The sequence below is a fragment of the Borostomias antarcticus genome, assembly GCF_949987555.1.
Source record: "Borostomias antarcticus genome assembly, chromosome: 4".
Taxonomy (NCBI): Eukaryota; Metazoa; Chordata; class Actinopteri; order Stomiiformes; family Stomiidae; genus Borostomias; species Borostomias antarcticus.
The window spans coordinates 27,479,102-27,495,406 of NC_140237.1; the positions used below are offsets into that span (position 1 = coordinate 27,479,102).

A 16,305-nucleotide genomic window follows, 5' to 3' on the forward strand; every position below is an offset into this window, starting at 1 on the left:
ATCGTTACAGTTTCGCAAACTAACAGCAGAGGCAACGCATCGCTGGCGTGCACTTGTCCGATAGATCATGATGTTAGCATCAGCTAGTTAGAATAGCGTTTGATGGCCAGCTAACGTTAGCTAGGTAGGCTATATTAACTACCGACTAAACAAATTCCACCAGACCAATACAACTTTGTCTCTCATATTCGCTTCCAGTGAGGTGATCGCAGCGGAGTCTGTGGCATGCCTGAATAAAGCGCTGTGCCACCTGAAGGACATCTGGGAGGAGATTGGAATCCCAGAGGACCAAAGACTACAGAGAACCAATGTTGTCAAAGACCACATTAAAGTGAGCTGAAGACACAACAATTACGATCCCCGCAAAGTATACTTGCCTGCACCTGCTAGTCACTAGGTTTCTCACCTGAATGCATTAGGAGGGTGACTTTATACTGGTGTATCTTCTGTAGGCGTAAATCATTAGAGTATTTGACATTATGCGTTCTGCTCTCTTCTGGGACACATTGTCCAGCTGGATGTGTTGCCATAAAGATACTTCTCTTATAGAAATTGCTGGAAATGATGATCGCTGAGGAGGAGTCCCTGAGAAAGAGGCTGGTGAGCAGCATTGAAACGTGCAGGAAAGAGCTGGAGACGCTCTGCTTGGAGCTGCAGCTTCCCCCGTTTGAGGTAAGTCTCAAAATCATCAGTGGAGCACACATTACTGTAATGACTGCACTGATGAACACTGTGCAGTTTCTTACTTTGTATAACGACTGCCTTTTACACATCTGGAACAAACGTCCAGAAAGCTGCAGGTCTGCTGCAACTCCAACTCTCAGTTCTTTTAAATCAAGACTGAAGACTTTTCTTTTTGCTGCTGCTTTTTATTAAATCAAATGAATAATTATTAATTCATACACTGCACTGTAACTTTTATTCCTGTATTTTATTTGTCCTGCATTTTGTTTTAAATTTCGTTTTATATGACATTTTATGTGTTTCTTACACTTTGTCTTGATGCTTTTAATGTCTCATGTAAAGCACTTTGAATTGCCTTGTTGTTGAAATGTGCTCTACAAATAAACTTGCCCTGCCTTTTGCCCCTGCTCCTCTGTGTCCCAGGAGGAGGCGGGTATTAGCATGCTGCAGCAGGAGAAGAACATCCGCACGCAGGTGGAGGTTCTGGTGAAGGAGAGGAGTCAGAGGATGCAGCAGCTGAAGGTTCTGCTGGAGGAGGACCAGGAGCTGTGTGACATCCTGTGCTCCGAGACCTACGCCATCGCCCACGACGCCGCGCCCTCTCTGGAGCAGCTGGGCCGCTTCCGCCAGCACATCGCCAGTCAGACGGCAGAGAAGGTGGCCGCCATCAATCAATCAATCAATTGATCAATCAATCAATCAAATCCTTTATTTAATTAGATAGGCATCATTGAGATTAAAATCTCTTTTTCAAGAGCGATCTGGTCAAGACGGCAGCAGAAACAAAGTTACAGCAATAAATCCCGCGTAGATGATGAATGCGCAAACTTGTGATGTGTCAATCTACAGACGTGAAGAAGTAGTCTAGTATCGAGGTGCCTTTTCAACACAATATTTGTAGGACAATGTCTATTTGTCTGAAAAGTTTCGTAACAGCCCGGGTGTGTCTGTTCAGCGGCAAAGGCACGCGGAGTTTGTGGACATCAAGAAGCAGATCATCTTGTGCATGGCGGACCTGGACCAGCTCCCAGAGACCAGCTTTGAGAAGGACATCGTGTGTGAGGATGAGGAGGCGTTCTGCCTGTCCAGAGAAAACATCACATCCCTCAAACTCCTCCTCTGCCAGGTCAGTCAAATTATACTAATTATATTCGGCGATTTGTTCTTGCTTAGTAGTATGAAAAGACACTATGCTTGTATTACTCTTATCTTATGGTGCTATTAACCAGTTATATCTGTGTTGTCTAGCTGGAGCAGAGGAAGGCGGATAATGAGGCGGTGTGTGAGTCTCACAGAGAGAAGGTCCAGGAGCTGTGGGACAGACTGCAGGTCCCCCAGGAGGAGCGAGAGGCCTTCTCTGAACACATGGTCGCCTCCAAGCAGAGGAACCTGGAAGCCGTCAGTGAAACCTCCTCATCGCTTCTTTCACACGTTCATGTTTCAGGCAGACCGCTCGGCCTGTATTACACTGTCTGTTTCAGGCAGACCGCTCGGCCTGTATTACACTGTCTGTTTCAGGCATTCTGATGAGTTCTAAGTCTGTTTTATAACAGGAGAGATGTTTTCTTCTTTTCTTCCTCAGTTACAAGCAGAGGTCCGACATCTGGAAGAGCTGAAACTACAGAACGTTCGTAACGTCACTGAGGCCATCCGGTCAGAGATCGCTGTGCTCTGGGAGAAGTGCTTCTTCAGCACCGACCAGCGGCAGGCTTTTGAGCCGTACTTCAGTGGTGAGTCGTCCCTAAGAATTGTTTATTTCTTAAAGCGTCTACCTTAATGAGCAGCGGGGCTTTAAAGGGGGTGTGTGTCGTTCCCCCAGAGGAGTTCACGGAGGAGCTGTTGGGCCGGCACGATGCCGAGATCCAGCGTCTGAAGCAGCACTACGAGGAGCACCAGGATCTGTTTGAGGGGGTCCACCGCTGGGAGGACAGCTGGAGACTCTTCCTGGAACTAGAGGTGTGCAGCGCCCTTTAAACACACAGGGACCTGCCTCTGAATAGCACAGAGCAGGCCGATGAGCCTGTTACTACTTCCTGATCTCATCTGTGCCCTTTCATCCCCAAAGAAAAAAGCCACGGATCCCAGCAGATTCACCAACAGAGGGGGAAACCTTCTCAAAGAGGAGAAGCAGAGGACGGAGCTGCACAAAAGCCTGCCAAAGGTACAGTAAGATCAATCAATCAATCAATCAATCAAAGCTTTATTTGTATAGCGCATTTCATACCCAGAGGCAACACAATGCGCTTTACAGAGAACAAGGGAGGTGGGTATACGACCTACCCTTACATATCACAGTATCACCCGGGGGCCTGATAAGTGAGCTGTAAAAAATCTTCCCTGACCCCTCTCAACAAGGCGATCGAGCAAGCTCCTGGAGTATGTTTGTCTACCGGCTAAGAACATTTCTAAAGCAATAAATAACATTAAATTACATTTTCAGAGTAAGAGAGGCTAATAACATCATAGGAGAGACATGGCAAACACTGGTGTATGTCTGTGTGTGCGTGAATGTGCCTGGGCCCAGATAGAGGCAGGTGTTGGGGTAGGAAAAGGATACGGACCCGGGTGAGGGGAAGGGGATCTGAGCCCAGGACTGGTGTATGTCTGTGTGTGTGTGAGTGTGCCTGGGTCCAGGTAGAGGCAGGGGTCAGGGGTAGGGTGGGGGTAGGAAAAGGATACGGACCCGGGTTAGGGTGAGGGGAAGGGGGTACTGGGCCCAGGCCTAAAGCCGGAAGTGGACTGGTGTATGTCTGTGTGTACGTGTGTGTGTGTTTACTAATTGCTACGACATCCACAGCAGACACAGGGGTATCTATCGGACTCAGGGTGGTCTGCTGGTGACAGTGGGGCATCCACTGGACCTGGTTAGAAGATAGGAGGGAGAGAGAGAGGCACTAGGGAGAGGGGAGGCAGAACAGGGTTACACAGAGCCATATATAGAGCAATAAATTACGTCAAATTACATTTTCAGAGCAAGAAAGGCTAAGAGCATCATGGGAGAGGTATGGCAAACACTGGTGTGTGTCTGTGTGTGTGTGTGCCTGGGCCCAGATAGAGGCAGGGGTTGGGGTAGGGTGGGGGTAGGAAAAGGATACGGACCCGGGTTAGGGTGAGGGGGAGGGGATCCGAGCCCAGGACTGGTGTATGTCTGTGTGTGTGAGCGTGAGTGTGAGTGTGCCTGGGTCCAGGTAGAGGCAGGGGTCGGGTAGGGTGGGGGTGGGAAAAGGATACGGACCCGGGTTAGGTTGAGGGGAAGGGGGACTGGGCCCAGGTCCAGGCCTAAGCCGTATGTGGACTGATGTGTGTCTGTGTGTACGTGTGTGTGTTAACTAAATACTACAACATCCACAGCTGACACGGGGGTATCTATTGGACTCAGGGTGGTCTGTGGGCGACAGTGGGGCATCCACTGGACCTGGTTAGAAGGTAGGAGGGACAGAGAGAGGCACTAGGGGAGGCAGAAAACGGTTAGTAGCACGCTGAGCCATTTAAGCAACACAGATATTAGAACAGAACAAGCCTGTTTCAGGGCAACCAGCTTCTGTACACTACTTGATATACATACAGTGCATAGCAGGATATACACCAATGTATAGAGAGGATTCACAGGTAGGTTTGAGGCTGCCTTTCTGTGTCTCAAGGTCCTGGCTAGTGATTGTAGGCTAGGCCGAAAAGGTACGTCTTGAGATCTCGCTTGAAGACCTCCGTTGTTTCGGCCCTTCTTAGGCACTCCGGCAGGGTGTTCCAGAGGTTGGGGGCATAGAAACTAAAGATGATACTGGAATCTGTATACTGTACCTTCTGCTACCATCGCATCTGTTTCTGTGTGATGTAATCAACAACACTCTACACCGCTGTAAGAGGCCTGTATCTGTCTTTGCTCTTCAGCTGGAGAAGAAGCTGAAAGCCCAGATGGACGTGTGGGAGCAGGAGCAGGGCCGCCACTTCCTGGTCAACGGACAGCAGTTCCTGCAGTTTGTGGAGGAGCAGTGGGAGATGCACCGCGTAGAGAAAGAGAGGGAGAAACTGGAGAGGGTAAGAAAGAAGTTCTCATCGTGCCCTTTATATTAAACGTAAAATATATATATATTTTTAATAATCATTGGATCCTAATTCAACAGCAAATGAAGAAAAGCAAACAGATTGAGGAGGACATGCTCTATGGAACATCTGTCCGGACTCCAACCAAACGGAGGCTCATCAGCACGGCTACTCCCAGCAAATCAAAAAAGGTATCACACAGTAATACACCCACTAATACCTGTACATGTACCTCGAGCACCTTTTACACTCACTAATACCTGTACATGTACCTCGAGCACCTTTTACACCCACTAATACCTGTACATGTACCTCGAGCACCTTTACCAATTGAATGGCTTCATTTGTGGATAAGAAGGGACAAATGTTTAGCCTGGATGCTAACCTGTCTCCTTAAAGGCCGTTTCAGACGGGGAGCGATATTCCGCCTGCGTTCTCGCTCGGATCAGCGGGGGACGCACGCGTCCTGTGCGCAGCGGGGAAAGCTGACTACAATTCAGCTCTTATTGCGGGCGGGCGTGTGCACGAAACGAGCACGCGCGCCACAATTTCACCGGGTCGCGCCCGCTTGCCGCTCCGCCCAGAGATTGTCCGGGGATCACAAATTGTCCGCTCGCCTCTCTCATTGAAAATGAATTACAGTGCACTGATATCCCTCTTCGTCTGAAACGGTCTTAAGTCTGAAGTAACAGAGCTAACACATTCTTTCAGATTTAACAAGCTAGTTGAACTGGACTCTAATATGTGTGGCTGATTGGGGCCGATGACATCACTAACCTCTCTCCGTCTCTTTGTCTGTGACTCTCAGCTAAATGCCACCTCCAGCACCCATAGCGCCAACTCTAACAGCACCATGCGCTCAGCCTATGGCGGCACTATCTGCCGCTCACCTGTGTCCCGCCCCCCACTCTCAGCAAATAAGGTCAGTCCAGTGTAGGGCTTATCCAGCCAACCAGAATCATGGAATGGACTAAGGGCGGATTCATACTCTACGCTAGCGCCAGCTACGTAAGGCTACGCTAGGTGCGTTTGACGCGTCCTTGTGTAGCAATCCGTGCCATGGAACATTTTTTAACTTCACGCGAGTGCTCGCGTAGAGCCTGCGTTCACGGCCTCGCCAGCGCAGAGTATGAACCCAGCCTCACCGTTGAGAAACTGTTCAGCCAGATCCTCACTCATGCAAATCCCCCACCAACATGAATGCAAAACGGTCTCATTAGTGGTCATAGTTGGGAACAATGATCATATCATGTCTCATTTATTTTTCTCTGTGTGTTTCCCCCAGGGCCCGGGGGTACAGACCCCAGGACAGGGGAGACCCGCTCCCAGAGGACTGCAGGAGCGTAACAAGGAGAACCTGGGCCAGGGGAACGGAGCTGCTCTGACCGGTGGGTTGAGGACCCCTGCTAGCCCCCAGCGCACCTTCAGCGTTCTCTCTGTCGCCAGCACTTACTCAGAGTTTGCGGTAATTCACGTTGATTTTCGCCCCCTCGCAATATCTCATTCTAGCAGCAACACACAGTCTCGTCAGAATGACTTTCACATGGCAATGAAGAATGCTAATGATAAATTGGTTTTGTTTTAGAGGGATTTAATCCACCCTGAATCTGTTCAATCAAGGTTTGTTTGAATACATGCACTTCTAAAAGTTGTTCCCACCGGTGTTGTCTTTCTCTAACCTACAGTAGAAGCATGTCGTGATTAACCTCCTTATGCGCTGAAGTCCTCACATGCTTCAGTCCTGGTTCTTGTAGTTTGCTCAAAGCACGTGTCATGAGGGCTAGGCTGTGTGATGCTGTGATATTGTTTTCTTTAACAATCAATAACCCATCAATCTCCTTATATGCCTTCATTTGATCTATCACTGGCTCTGAGTTTGGGTTTATTTTCCTTTGTGATTCAAGTTTGTCCCTGATCAAATTGACTTGGTAGTGAAGTTCAGTTCCGTGTTCTAGAGCTGATTATCTGGTTCCCTGATCACATGTGTTCTAGAGCTGATTATCTGGTTCCCTGATCACATGTGTTCTAGAGCTGATTATCTGGTTCCCTGATCACATGTGTTCTAGAGCTGATTATCTGGTTCCCTGATCACGTGTTCTAGAGCTGATTATCTGGTTCCCTGATCACATGTGTTCTAGAGCTGATTATCTGGTTCCCTGATCCCATGTGTTCTAGAGCTGATTATCTGGTTCCCTGATCCCATGTGTTCTAGAGCTGATTATCTGGTTCCCTGATCACGTGTTCTAGAGCTGATTATCTGGTTTCCTGATCACGTGTTCTAGAGCTGATTATCTGGTTCCCTGATCACGTGTTCTAGAGCTGATTATCTGGTTCCCTGATCACATGTGTTCTAGAGCTGATTATCTGGTTCCCTGATCACATGTGTTCTAGAGCTGATTATCTGGTTCCCTGATCACATGTGTTCTAGAGCTGATTATCTGGTTCCCTGATCACATGTGTTCTAGAGCTGATTATCTGGTTCCCTGATCACGTGTTCTAGAGCTGATTATCTGGTTCCCTGATCACGTGTTCTAGAGCTGATTATCTGGTTCCCTGATCACGTGTTCTAGAGCTGATTATCTGGTTCCCTGATCACATGTGTTCTAGAGCTGATTATCTGGTTCCCTGATCACATGTGTTCTAGAGCTGATTATCTGGTTCCCTGATCACATGTGTTCTAGAGCTGATTATCTGGTTCCCTGATCACATGTCTTCTTTCTCTCACAGCGGGATCTCTCCAAGGCCTCCAACACCAAGTGCAAGCCAGACATACTGAACTCCACCATCACTCACCTTTGACCTGAACACTTGGACAATGACAGAATGACTCCATTCCAGTCCTGAATGTCTGTTTCTGATATGGATCACTACCTTTTTATTGGTGTCTGTGTTTTACAGTATCTGTAAATAATGCTAATAATATATTAAGTGATGGAGAAAAAACATTGAAGTAGGCCAGCGTGCTCTGAACTGTATCATATTGTAACTAACACTATTTGAAATTGTCAAAGAAAGCTTTGATGCATATGTGAGATGTAGCATATAAAGATCTTGTACTGCACTTGGTTTGAGTGAAAGAAGACTTGGGTCTTTCCTTATGCAAAGCTGTTTTAATCCAAACCATCATGATATATGGTATCATATTTTGCACATTATATTTTCCTATTCTATTGTATATTAAGTAACATTCTCACGTCACCTTTTTAAGTGTTGGTTTTATGTTATACTGGTTTTCAGGCTATTTACTACATTGAATAGATAACTTGGAACAATAGGTGGTTTCAATGACATAAATTGAGTATGTTTTGGCAACATTGGGGGAATAACATTTATTGTAATATTGTTGTACTGTACAAATGTACTGTAATTTGGTTAAATCAACCAAGGTTAATTTGATCTAATCAATCATATTCATATAAGAAAGTTTATCAGTTGTCAATTACCAAAGTTTGTTACCAGTAGGCTATTCATTAAAAAGCAATTCATTTGTCGTTCGTTTGTTTTTTCCACCGGATATGGGGCGGTATTAGGTGACGGACAATCCGGTAGCTCGTTTTGTAGTCCTCAACATTTCAAAGGCGCTGGCGAGCTACTATTATTTATAGAAACGAGATTTTAATGGATCACTTTGAGGAAGATTTAGTTGCAGCATTACGAGAAATTGTTAAGGACGGAAGCTGGCAATGTGTTGGAACGAAGTGGGATTTTGACCAACCATGCACTAAGTAAGTCATTCTAACGTTAGCATGCTGCACATTCACTGGCAATCCTTTGGGTTTCCTGGCTGGCTGGGAGCCTATGCTGATTTTGTAAAACCCCTACCCTCTTTATTCTTGATACTATCGCATGTGTCCAACTTACTCCAGGCTGTATTCTGAAGATGGTGAGCACATTGTACTGGTCCACACTGAGGACGATAGATTCTGGGCAATGGATTCATCCTGCCCCCATGAAGGTAACACTAATGAACTGTTGTTTGTCTATATGGCTCAAGATAGCAAGCGCTTGATGAACAGTGCAATCCCTTGTGCTGACACTAGGTGGCCCTCTCGACCTGGGAGACATAGAGGACCTTGGAGAGGGAAAGATGGCACTGGTTTGCCCGTGGCACCACTTTGACTTCTGTCTGGAGACAGGTGCCTCTACTACTGGACTGCAGGTAGACGAGGTGATCTCTAGCAACATTTTGATATAAAAACTTGATTTGCATCACATATAATGAAAAATCGGTTTGAATCTAGAACCAGGTCTATGATGTCAGAGTGGTGGAAGATAAGGTTTACGTGAACACACAAAATTCCCTGTCCCTGACTCCCATTCCAGAGGCAAATACAGCATCCATAGGTATGACATGATGAGCCATATACCTATATATTTATACAAAAAAATATGATGGCTTTCAAATTACTACAATGTGACTGATGTCTTTTGCTACAGGTAAGTGTTCACCAGAAGACAAGTTGTGTCCCTCTGACGACACACTGTGCTTCTGGGCAACAAAGGTCCTGTGCACCCCAGACCCCAAAGAGAAGGCGAGTGGAACGGCACCACTGGTTCATCACCCCAGGGGAAGATGGATTCCCTCCATCTCAGAATGACAGATCCGTCAATCTGTCCACGTTACTGTTGAGAGATTGAAAAGCGATCCATATTTTGGGACAGACCCGTGACTAACTGCACCACGGTCCAGGCAACCGTCCTCAGCGCCCTGTGTCCTTGTCAGTAGGTTTCCCTGACGCTGGAGGTCCAGGAGCGCTGGAACTCAGGGGCGATAGCAGAGGTTGGCGTGGCCTCTCCACCAGCACAGCCCGGCAGGAAGGACAGCCTGACCGTGCTCGAGCCAGGGAAGATCAAACGTGGCAAAGGAGGCACACAGGTGTGTTTAATCAACATCCATTCATCCATCGTCATCCGCTTATCCGGGGCCGGGTCGCTTAAACTAACAAATATTACAAATATTTCAATGTCAAGATACTTTTCATTTCATTTCAGTTTATTTGAGAAGGGACAATGCATATCAATCAACAACAAATGTAAATACACCAGATTTAGCCAGGAGGCTAATTTTCATCTGTAATTTACTGTACAAATACTAAGATGTGTCTACTTCCTGTTTGTGTGGCCAGGCTAGCCGGATCGCCCTGCTCCACTCCCTGGCTAACATCGAGCAGTGGGCCATCGACCTGTCCTGGGATATCATTGCCAGGTTCTCCGTGGTCAGACTGGACACTGGCGAGCCTCTGCCTAGACAGTTCTTCAGCGACTTTGTCAAAGTGGCCGGAGACGAGGCCAAGGTCAGTGACAGAGAATATTGGGGCACGATAAGATGGATGGATTTGAATTAATGTTGTTTTGAAAATGTGGGAACGTCAATAGTTGAGAGCTGCCTGCTTTGTGGTTTAACGTCTCCTCCGCTCGACAGCATTATCACCTGTTGGAGGCGAGGATCACAGAACTAGGCAGCTTCTTTGGTGCTTTACCGGTGCATAATGGTGGGTACATTCCACAGCCATCATTACATACATTCTGCATTCAAGTGAAAAGCTGTGAAGTTGAGAAACCTTTGTTTGTCTTCCCAGGACTGTGGCAGTCGGCAACAGACACTTCCCACGACCTCCTGGCAAGGCTTGCCATCGTGCACATGGTACATGAGGCCAGGTAATCAGTCACATGGTACATGAGGCCAGGTAATCAGTCACATGGTACATGAGGCCAGGTAATCAGTCACATGGTACATGAGGCCAGGTAATCAGTCACATGGTACATGAAGCCAGTTAATCAGTCACATGGTACATGAAGCCAGGTAATCAGTCACATGGTACATGAAGCCAGGTAATCAGTCACATGGCACATGAAGCCAGGTAATCAGTCACATGGTACACGAGGCCAGGTAACCAGTCACATGGTCCATTAAGTCAGATAATCAGTCACACATGGTACATGAAGCCAGGTAATTAGTCACACATGGTACATGAAACCAGGTAACCAGTCACACATGGTACATGAAACCAGGTAATCAGTCACACATGGTACATGAAGCCAGGTAATCAGTCACATGGTACATGAGGCCAGGTAATAAGTCACACGTGGTACATGAGGCCAGGTAATCAGTCACACATGGTACATGAAGCCAGGTAATCAGTCACATGGTACATGAAGCCAGGTAATCAGTCACATGGTACACGAGGCCAGGTAATCAGTCACATGGTACATGAAGCCAGGTAATCAGTCACATGGTACATGAAGCCAGATAATCAGTCACACATGGTACATGAAGCCAGATAATCAGTCACATGGTACACGAAGCCAGGTAATCAGTCACATGGTACACGAGGCCAGGTAATCAGTCACACATGGTACATGAAGCCAGGTTTATCAGTCACACATGGTACACGAGGCCAGGTAATCAGTCACACATGGTACATGAAGCCAGGTAATCAGTCACACATGGTACATGAAGCCAGGTAATCAGTCACATGGTACATGAAGCCAGGTAATCAGTCACACAGGCTTAGTGACATGAACGATGTCTCAGAACAGTATGCATTCCTGTCTCCCACATCTTATCAGTGAAGATGGAAGACATGTCCTCCCTCTCTCTCTCTCTGTTCCCCAGGGGGTTAGACGTGCACCCCCAGACGCTGGCCCGCTTCTCTGCCCAGGGTGACGCAGGCTCGGTGGAGGTGCTGGAGGAGATCTACAGAGACGAGATAACCCACGTAGCGGCAGGACTGAGGTGGTTCACCTACATCTGCTCCCAGGAAGGACGGGTACGACCACGGGAAACACATCCTCACGCCTCCGGGAAAACATGACCTTTGAACCCACTCTCTCCCTTCTCTCTGTGCAGGATTGCTTGTCCACTTTCCATGACCTGGTAAAGCAGCACTTTAAAGGATACCTGAAGCCGCCTTTTAACACAGAAGGAAGGAAGACAGCAGGGATGACAGAGGAGGTACAGCAATACAACATTCAACCTCAAAGCACTTCCTGTATGCATGTCAAGTCAAGTATTATATAATAATAAAGTCTCTCTTCTTCAGTGGTATGTGCCGCTCGTCAAGCCCCCCAGCTGACCACGTCCTCACGACCAGCTCACTGAGACCACTCAGACTTTCCTGGGAGAATGAATCTTCAGGACACGCCGTCATCTGGAGTCACATTGTTAGAGCTATTGCACAATGTTAATATGCAATATTATAACGAAGGAGCTGATCGCTATGAATTATGTCACATTGCAAATGGCACCATCGGCCCCATGCAAATGTAAGAAAACTGTTACGTTTGTGTAAATATGTATGCAAATAACATTTTATTTTGCAATTTGCACTCTTTGAAAGCTCACTGCACAGGAATTTGTGTATGCCTCTTATTACATTCATATATATTCGTGTTTCATTGAATGGGTTTCCATGGTCATTAATCAAGCTGTCTTAAAACAGACAAGTAAAACATTTCTTTACAAAGAATCATGAAGTATATCTTTTGAAATGCCATGTACAATGGCCGCCATGAGCTTCAATGGGCCGTGTGTTGTTGATGTGTGACCGGGTTCTGTGTCGCTGGCTGTGGCTCGGTTCTGTCCTTGTTGCTGAGAAACAAGCGCTCCTCCGTCTGCTGCACGGACCCTTTCTGGACGCTGAGAAACAAGCGCTCCTCCGTCTGCTGCACGGCCCCTTTCTGGACGCTCTGGTGGAGATACCCGTTGTAGAAGTCTGCAGCAGACAGTCTTTTCTTCAGCACCACCACCTTGAACCCCACCCAGCCATCCTGCCCCATGGAACACATTCAACATGGCCGTTACTCTTCTCATGACTCGTCATTTAAAGCTTTGTTTTTGTTTTTCTTTCTAGTACAGTAAGAGAGGTCTAACAAGCGAGCTACATACTGTACCTTACAACAGACAGCCAAGGTGTTCAATTGTTTCTGGTAGCTGATGGATCCTGGCACTGGATCCAACTCGCTACCTGCAGTCAACATTAAAACTAGTTGTTTTTCAAGCATCAGACTCTGGAAATTGTCTGACGTTAGAAACTAAAGTGTTACCTGAGAGGGAAATGTTGCATGAGCCGACAAAATCCAATAACTTGATTGTTTTTCCCATCCAAATGGTTCTCAAGGGGATCTGTCATGAACATGTTCATTAAGGACTACAGTATGTATATTCTTCTTACTCTTTTTATATACCTGTATATCACTTATTGTATATACTCAACTCAAATGTTATTTATAAAGCACATTTAAAACCGAGGTTGACCAAAGTGCTGTACAGCTCCAGAGCAACAAAACACACATATATTATATATAAATATATACCTTTTAATATATATATATATTTTTTTTTATATATTTTTTTTATTATTATTATTTATTTATAAGGGCTCTGCTCAGCTAGTGCAGCTGAATTGACACCAGTACAATGACAATACATAATTTCAATTCAATTACTGATTTACAACTGCAGGAAAAGGTATTTTAACACCCCAATAATCTCAATATTCCTGTTCTTACCCGTGATCCAATGGCACGATACAGGCGGTCAATCTGGCGGCATGTTTGTTCTTCCCACACCATCCAGCTCATAGATGTGTTGATCTTGGGGGCTGTTGGACACAAACAACTTGAATGAGTCACGGACGAATGAGACTTGAGACAAGAACAGTTCTGTAAGTGAACGACATGCTTACTCAATTAATCAATCAATCAAAGCTTTATTTGTATAGCGCATTTCATACCCAGAGGCAACACAATGCGCTTTACAGAGAACAAGGGAGGTGGGCATACGACCCACCCCTACATATTCCAGAGGGAAGCAAAAAAACAGTAATCACCCAGTAATTATTGTATGTGTTTGTTGAGAAACTGTCTTACCCAAGGTTGCCCCCTCCTTGGCCTGCTCTCGTTTGTTCATTATTCTCTCTGGAAGTGTCTTCAGAGTGTCAATCAGCTGCTCTTACAAACAAAAACAACCTGCTTTACTTTCATGGATCAGATATGACCTTTAACCTGCAAGACAACAGGTTCTTTATTTCACTCAAGTGAATGAGTTCACTCACCAAGTCTGCTCCCTTGGTGGCCAGCGTAGCTCCCAGCTGGTCAGCTGTGCAGTTCTCAGGAATCTGGTAGATCTCCTGGTGGAGAATGGGACCCACGTCAAACCTGCAGCACACAGATGTAGACATGCTGGGTGAGGGAATTCACTCATTTCTACAGGATCTGTTTACCTGCACCTTCAGTGGCAGGCTGATCCTACCAGGGTGCCCCACTGAACGCCTCCGTGGTCCTTCCTACCAGCCGCCATCAGACTTCAAGTTCGGGCGACATCTAGAACCCTGAGGTCCTCCTCCGACTCTTTTAACAGTCCCTAGATCGAGACTTAAGACCAAGGGTGATCGAGCTTTTGCGGTGGCTGGCCAAAAGCTCTGGAACAGCCTCCCTCCACACATTAGACACGCACAGAACCTAGGGCTCTTTAAGTCTCAGCTTAAAACGCACTTGTTTTCACTGGCTTTTGAGGCCTGATAGCCTACATCCCTTGTCCTGTTTTGTGTCCTGTCCTTTTATTGTTCTGTGATTATGAGCACTTTATTCTGTTTTTTGTTTTAGTTTATTTTATATATTGTACAGCACTTTGGTGCAACTTCGGTTAATTTTAAACGTGCTTTATAAATAAAGTTGACTTGACCTAAAGTTGACCTTTAAACACATCCTCTGACTGGTGGGATGCCTTGGACTTATATGACACTTTAGACTGGTAGGATGCCATGACATGGACTTAAATGACACTTTAGAGTGACATTTTAGAATGAACTGACTTTTTGATTTTAGATGGTAGTTTTATTGTATTCTATTACTTTTTTATTTTGATAATGATACAGTAGTTGATTGTGCTTTTTAATGTCCATGTGTGATATATTTTAATGTTATTGTGTGATATCTTTTAATGTCCATGTGTGATATCTTTATCTTTTTACTGCTGTTATTGTGCATTATGTGTTTTATGTTGTTCATATGCCATAATTTCCCCATTGGGGATTATTAACGTTTTCTATCTATCTATCTATCTATCTATCTATCTATCTATCTATCTATCTATCTATCTATCTATCGTATCCATCCATCTCAATGGCCAACAGTGTTTGGATAATTTTGAATGATTCTTCTCTCCTTTCGCTTATCTGTTTTGGACAGAGCTGTGAGAGAAAGCCCTGGACAGGAGGTGTCCCCATCCTGCGGTCTGACGAGGTGGCTCTGGCTCTGACCTGTCGGGGCGTATCTGCATCACGGTGACCCCAGTGAGGGTGTCCCCATGCAGGAGGGTGTGGAACACTGGGGCAGGTCCTCGCCACCTGGGCAGCAGGCTGGGGTGGACGTTCAGGATCCCACTGGGAAACACACACGTTAGTGGTTGAAGAAAACTGACAAGCTTCTATGTACACTTCAATGTAATGTGTTGTGTTGTTCTACCCCTCAGTGACATAAACCACATTCATCTGGTTACACTTTGCCCATACCATGATGTGTTGCATGCATCAGTCATATCCAGAGATTGTTGCTCACCATGGAAACTGGTTGATAACCCTCTCTCGGAGCAAGCAACCAAAGGACACCACCACACCAACATCAAACCGTCCTTTGAGATCCCCAAGGGGCCAGGTGTGGACTGGAAGTCTGTTCTCCTCTGCAAATCTCTTCACAGGAACATCATTGGACAGTGTGACAACTTCAAGAGATTCAACTACTCTATCACTGGACTCCCTGTAAATAAATAAATAAATCAGGGAATCACCATATCAGTCAGGGTCCTGGGATAAATGCTGCATGAAGAGGTTTGTATTTAGCCATACCTGTACATGGAGAGCCGTTTTAGGGATTGTACAGCAAAATCATCAGTCCCAAAGAATAAGACCCTCCAGGGTGGCCCTGGTGTTGAATAATTTGTAGTTATAAGTGGTCGGGTCTGGTCAGGAATTAGACCACCACTTCTCTGTTTGCCATGGATTTTTCTAATCCACGGTCTAACAAAAATATGTCTCTGTATGCAATAATTACACATGCCATGGAGTATATTCAGACCCATCTCTTTTGACTTGACAGTTGTTGACGTCTTCGATAGCTAGCTAGCTAGGGTAATGTAACATAGGGCAAAGGGAAGTGTCACCATGGTGGCTTCATTCACAGATGAAGCTATGAATGTTAAACGTGATAACTACAGGCGTATGTCATAAAATGTCCAATATAGTCAACTCCACTTCTTCGTGATAACTCGAACGACTGGGAATCGTTTGGATAATTAAACAAAGCTAAGCATCTCGGAGAACACCTCTGCCTATGGGCGCCGCCATGTTTTTCTTTTCAGTGAATTCAACTTCCGGTCCTCCAGATAAGAGTCTCGAAAATTGACCAGATATAATTCGTTCCGATTTAAAAAGCAAAAAAAAAAGAAAAAGATCTTCCACATGGATTGGAACAAATTGATATTGATTACAGTAGGACCCCACTTATAGAACCCAACGGGACCGAAGGTCGTTCGTATCTCTGAAATGTCCGGATGACTGAAACATGTTAAAATGCACCAAA

At 45.8% G+C, this 16,305-nt stretch overlaps 3 protein-coding genes across 5 annotated transcripts; 2 read left to right on the forward strand and 1 right to left on the reverse strand.

Moving 5' to 3' along the window:
* Positions 1 to 549: 549 nt before the first annotated feature.
* prc1b (protein regulator of cytokinesis 1b) lies at positions 550 to 7,524 on the forward strand (the record flags this gene model as incomplete). The annotated part of the gene is made up of 12 exons (XM_084437164.1): positions 550 to 672; positions 1,108 to 1,341; positions 1,640 to 1,810; positions 1,933 to 2,082; positions 2,267 to 2,414; positions 2,504 to 2,640; positions 2,750 to 2,845; positions 4,573 to 4,719; positions 4,806 to 4,916; positions 5,534 to 5,647; positions 6,011 to 6,190; positions 7,453 to 7,524. The coding sequence occupies exons 1-12, from the start codon at positions 562 to 564 to the stop codon at positions 7,522 to 7,524; spliced, it is 1,671 nt and encodes a 556-aa protein (XP_084293290.1). The 5' UTR covers positions 550 to 561.
* An 807-nt stretch (positions 7,525 to 8,331) lies between these two features.
* LOC311307774 (uncharacterized protein) lies at positions 8,332 to 11,898 on the forward strand. 3 transcript variants are annotated; one of them, XM_084436643.1, is made up of 12 exons: positions 8,332 to 8,450; positions 8,592 to 8,680; positions 8,766 to 8,884; positions 8,967 to 9,069; positions 9,163 to 9,257; positions 9,452 to 9,601; positions 9,852 to 10,019; positions 10,148 to 10,217; positions 10,305 to 10,383; positions 11,342 to 11,495; positions 11,576 to 11,680; positions 11,769 to 11,898. In XM_084436643.1, the coding sequence occupies exons 1-12, from the start codon at positions 8,344 to 8,346 to the stop codon at positions 11,799 to 11,801; spliced, it is 1,272 nt and encodes a 423-aa protein (XP_084292769.1). In that variant the 5' UTR covers positions 8,332 to 8,343; the 3' UTR covers positions 11,802 to 11,898. The 3 variants fall into 3 exon arrangements, with proteins under 3 accessions (XP_084292769.1, XP_084292768.1, XP_084292767.1); XM_084436642.1 differs by lacking the exons at positions 8,967 to 9,069; positions 9,163 to 9,257 and having other exon boundaries at positions 8,766 to 8,893; XM_084436641.1 differs by lacking the exons at positions 8,967 to 9,069; positions 9,163 to 9,257; positions 11,769 to 11,898 and having other exon boundaries at positions 8,766 to 8,893; positions 11,576 to 11,755.
* A 338-nt stretch (positions 11,899 to 12,236) lies between these two features.
* mtfmt (mitochondrial methionyl-tRNA formyltransferase) lies at positions 12,237 to 16,039 on the reverse strand. The gene is made up of 9 exons (XM_084436640.1): positions 15,573 to 16,039; positions 15,286 to 15,483; positions 14,988 to 15,110; positions 13,782 to 13,884; positions 13,597 to 13,672; positions 13,237 to 13,328; positions 12,772 to 12,850; positions 12,619 to 12,692; positions 12,237 to 12,495 (listed from the first exon to the last, which is right to left on the reverse strand). The coding sequence occupies exons 1-9, from the start codon at positions 15,803 to 15,805 to the stop codon at positions 12,244 to 12,246; spliced, it is 1,230 nt and encodes a 409-aa protein (XP_084292766.1). The 5' UTR covers positions 15,806 to 16,039; the 3' UTR covers positions 12,237 to 12,243.
* Positions 16,040 to 16,305: the final 266 nt, after the last annotated feature.

Excerpts from the sequence above, each read along its gene's own strand:
- mtfmt (XM_084436640.1), bottom strand. The coding sequence starts at position 15,805 with ATGGGTCTGAATATACTCCATGGCATGTGTAATTATTGCATACAGAGA. Across the intron at positions 15,484-15,572 it reads AAACGGCTCTCCATGTACAG|GGAGTCCAGTGATAGAGTAG; the intron begins GTATGGCTAAAT and ends ATTTATTTACAG. Across the intron at positions 12,496-12,618 it reads CCTTGGCTGTCTGTTGTAAG|GATGGCTGGGTGGGGTTCAA; the intron begins GTACAGTATGTA and ends TCCATGGGGCAG.
- LOC311307774 (XM_084436643.1), top strand. The coding sequence starts at position 8,344 with ATGGATCACTTTGAGGAAGATTTAGTTGCAGCATTACGAGAAATTGTT. Across the intron at positions 10,020-10,147 it reads TGGCCGGAGACGAGGCCAAG|CATTATCACCTGTTGGAGGC; the intron begins GTCAGTGACAGA and ends TCCGCTCGACAG. Across the intron at positions 11,681-11,768 it reads CAGCAGGGATGACAGAGGAG|TGGTATGTGCCGCTCGTCAA; the intron begins GTACAGCAATAC and ends TCTCTTCTTCAG.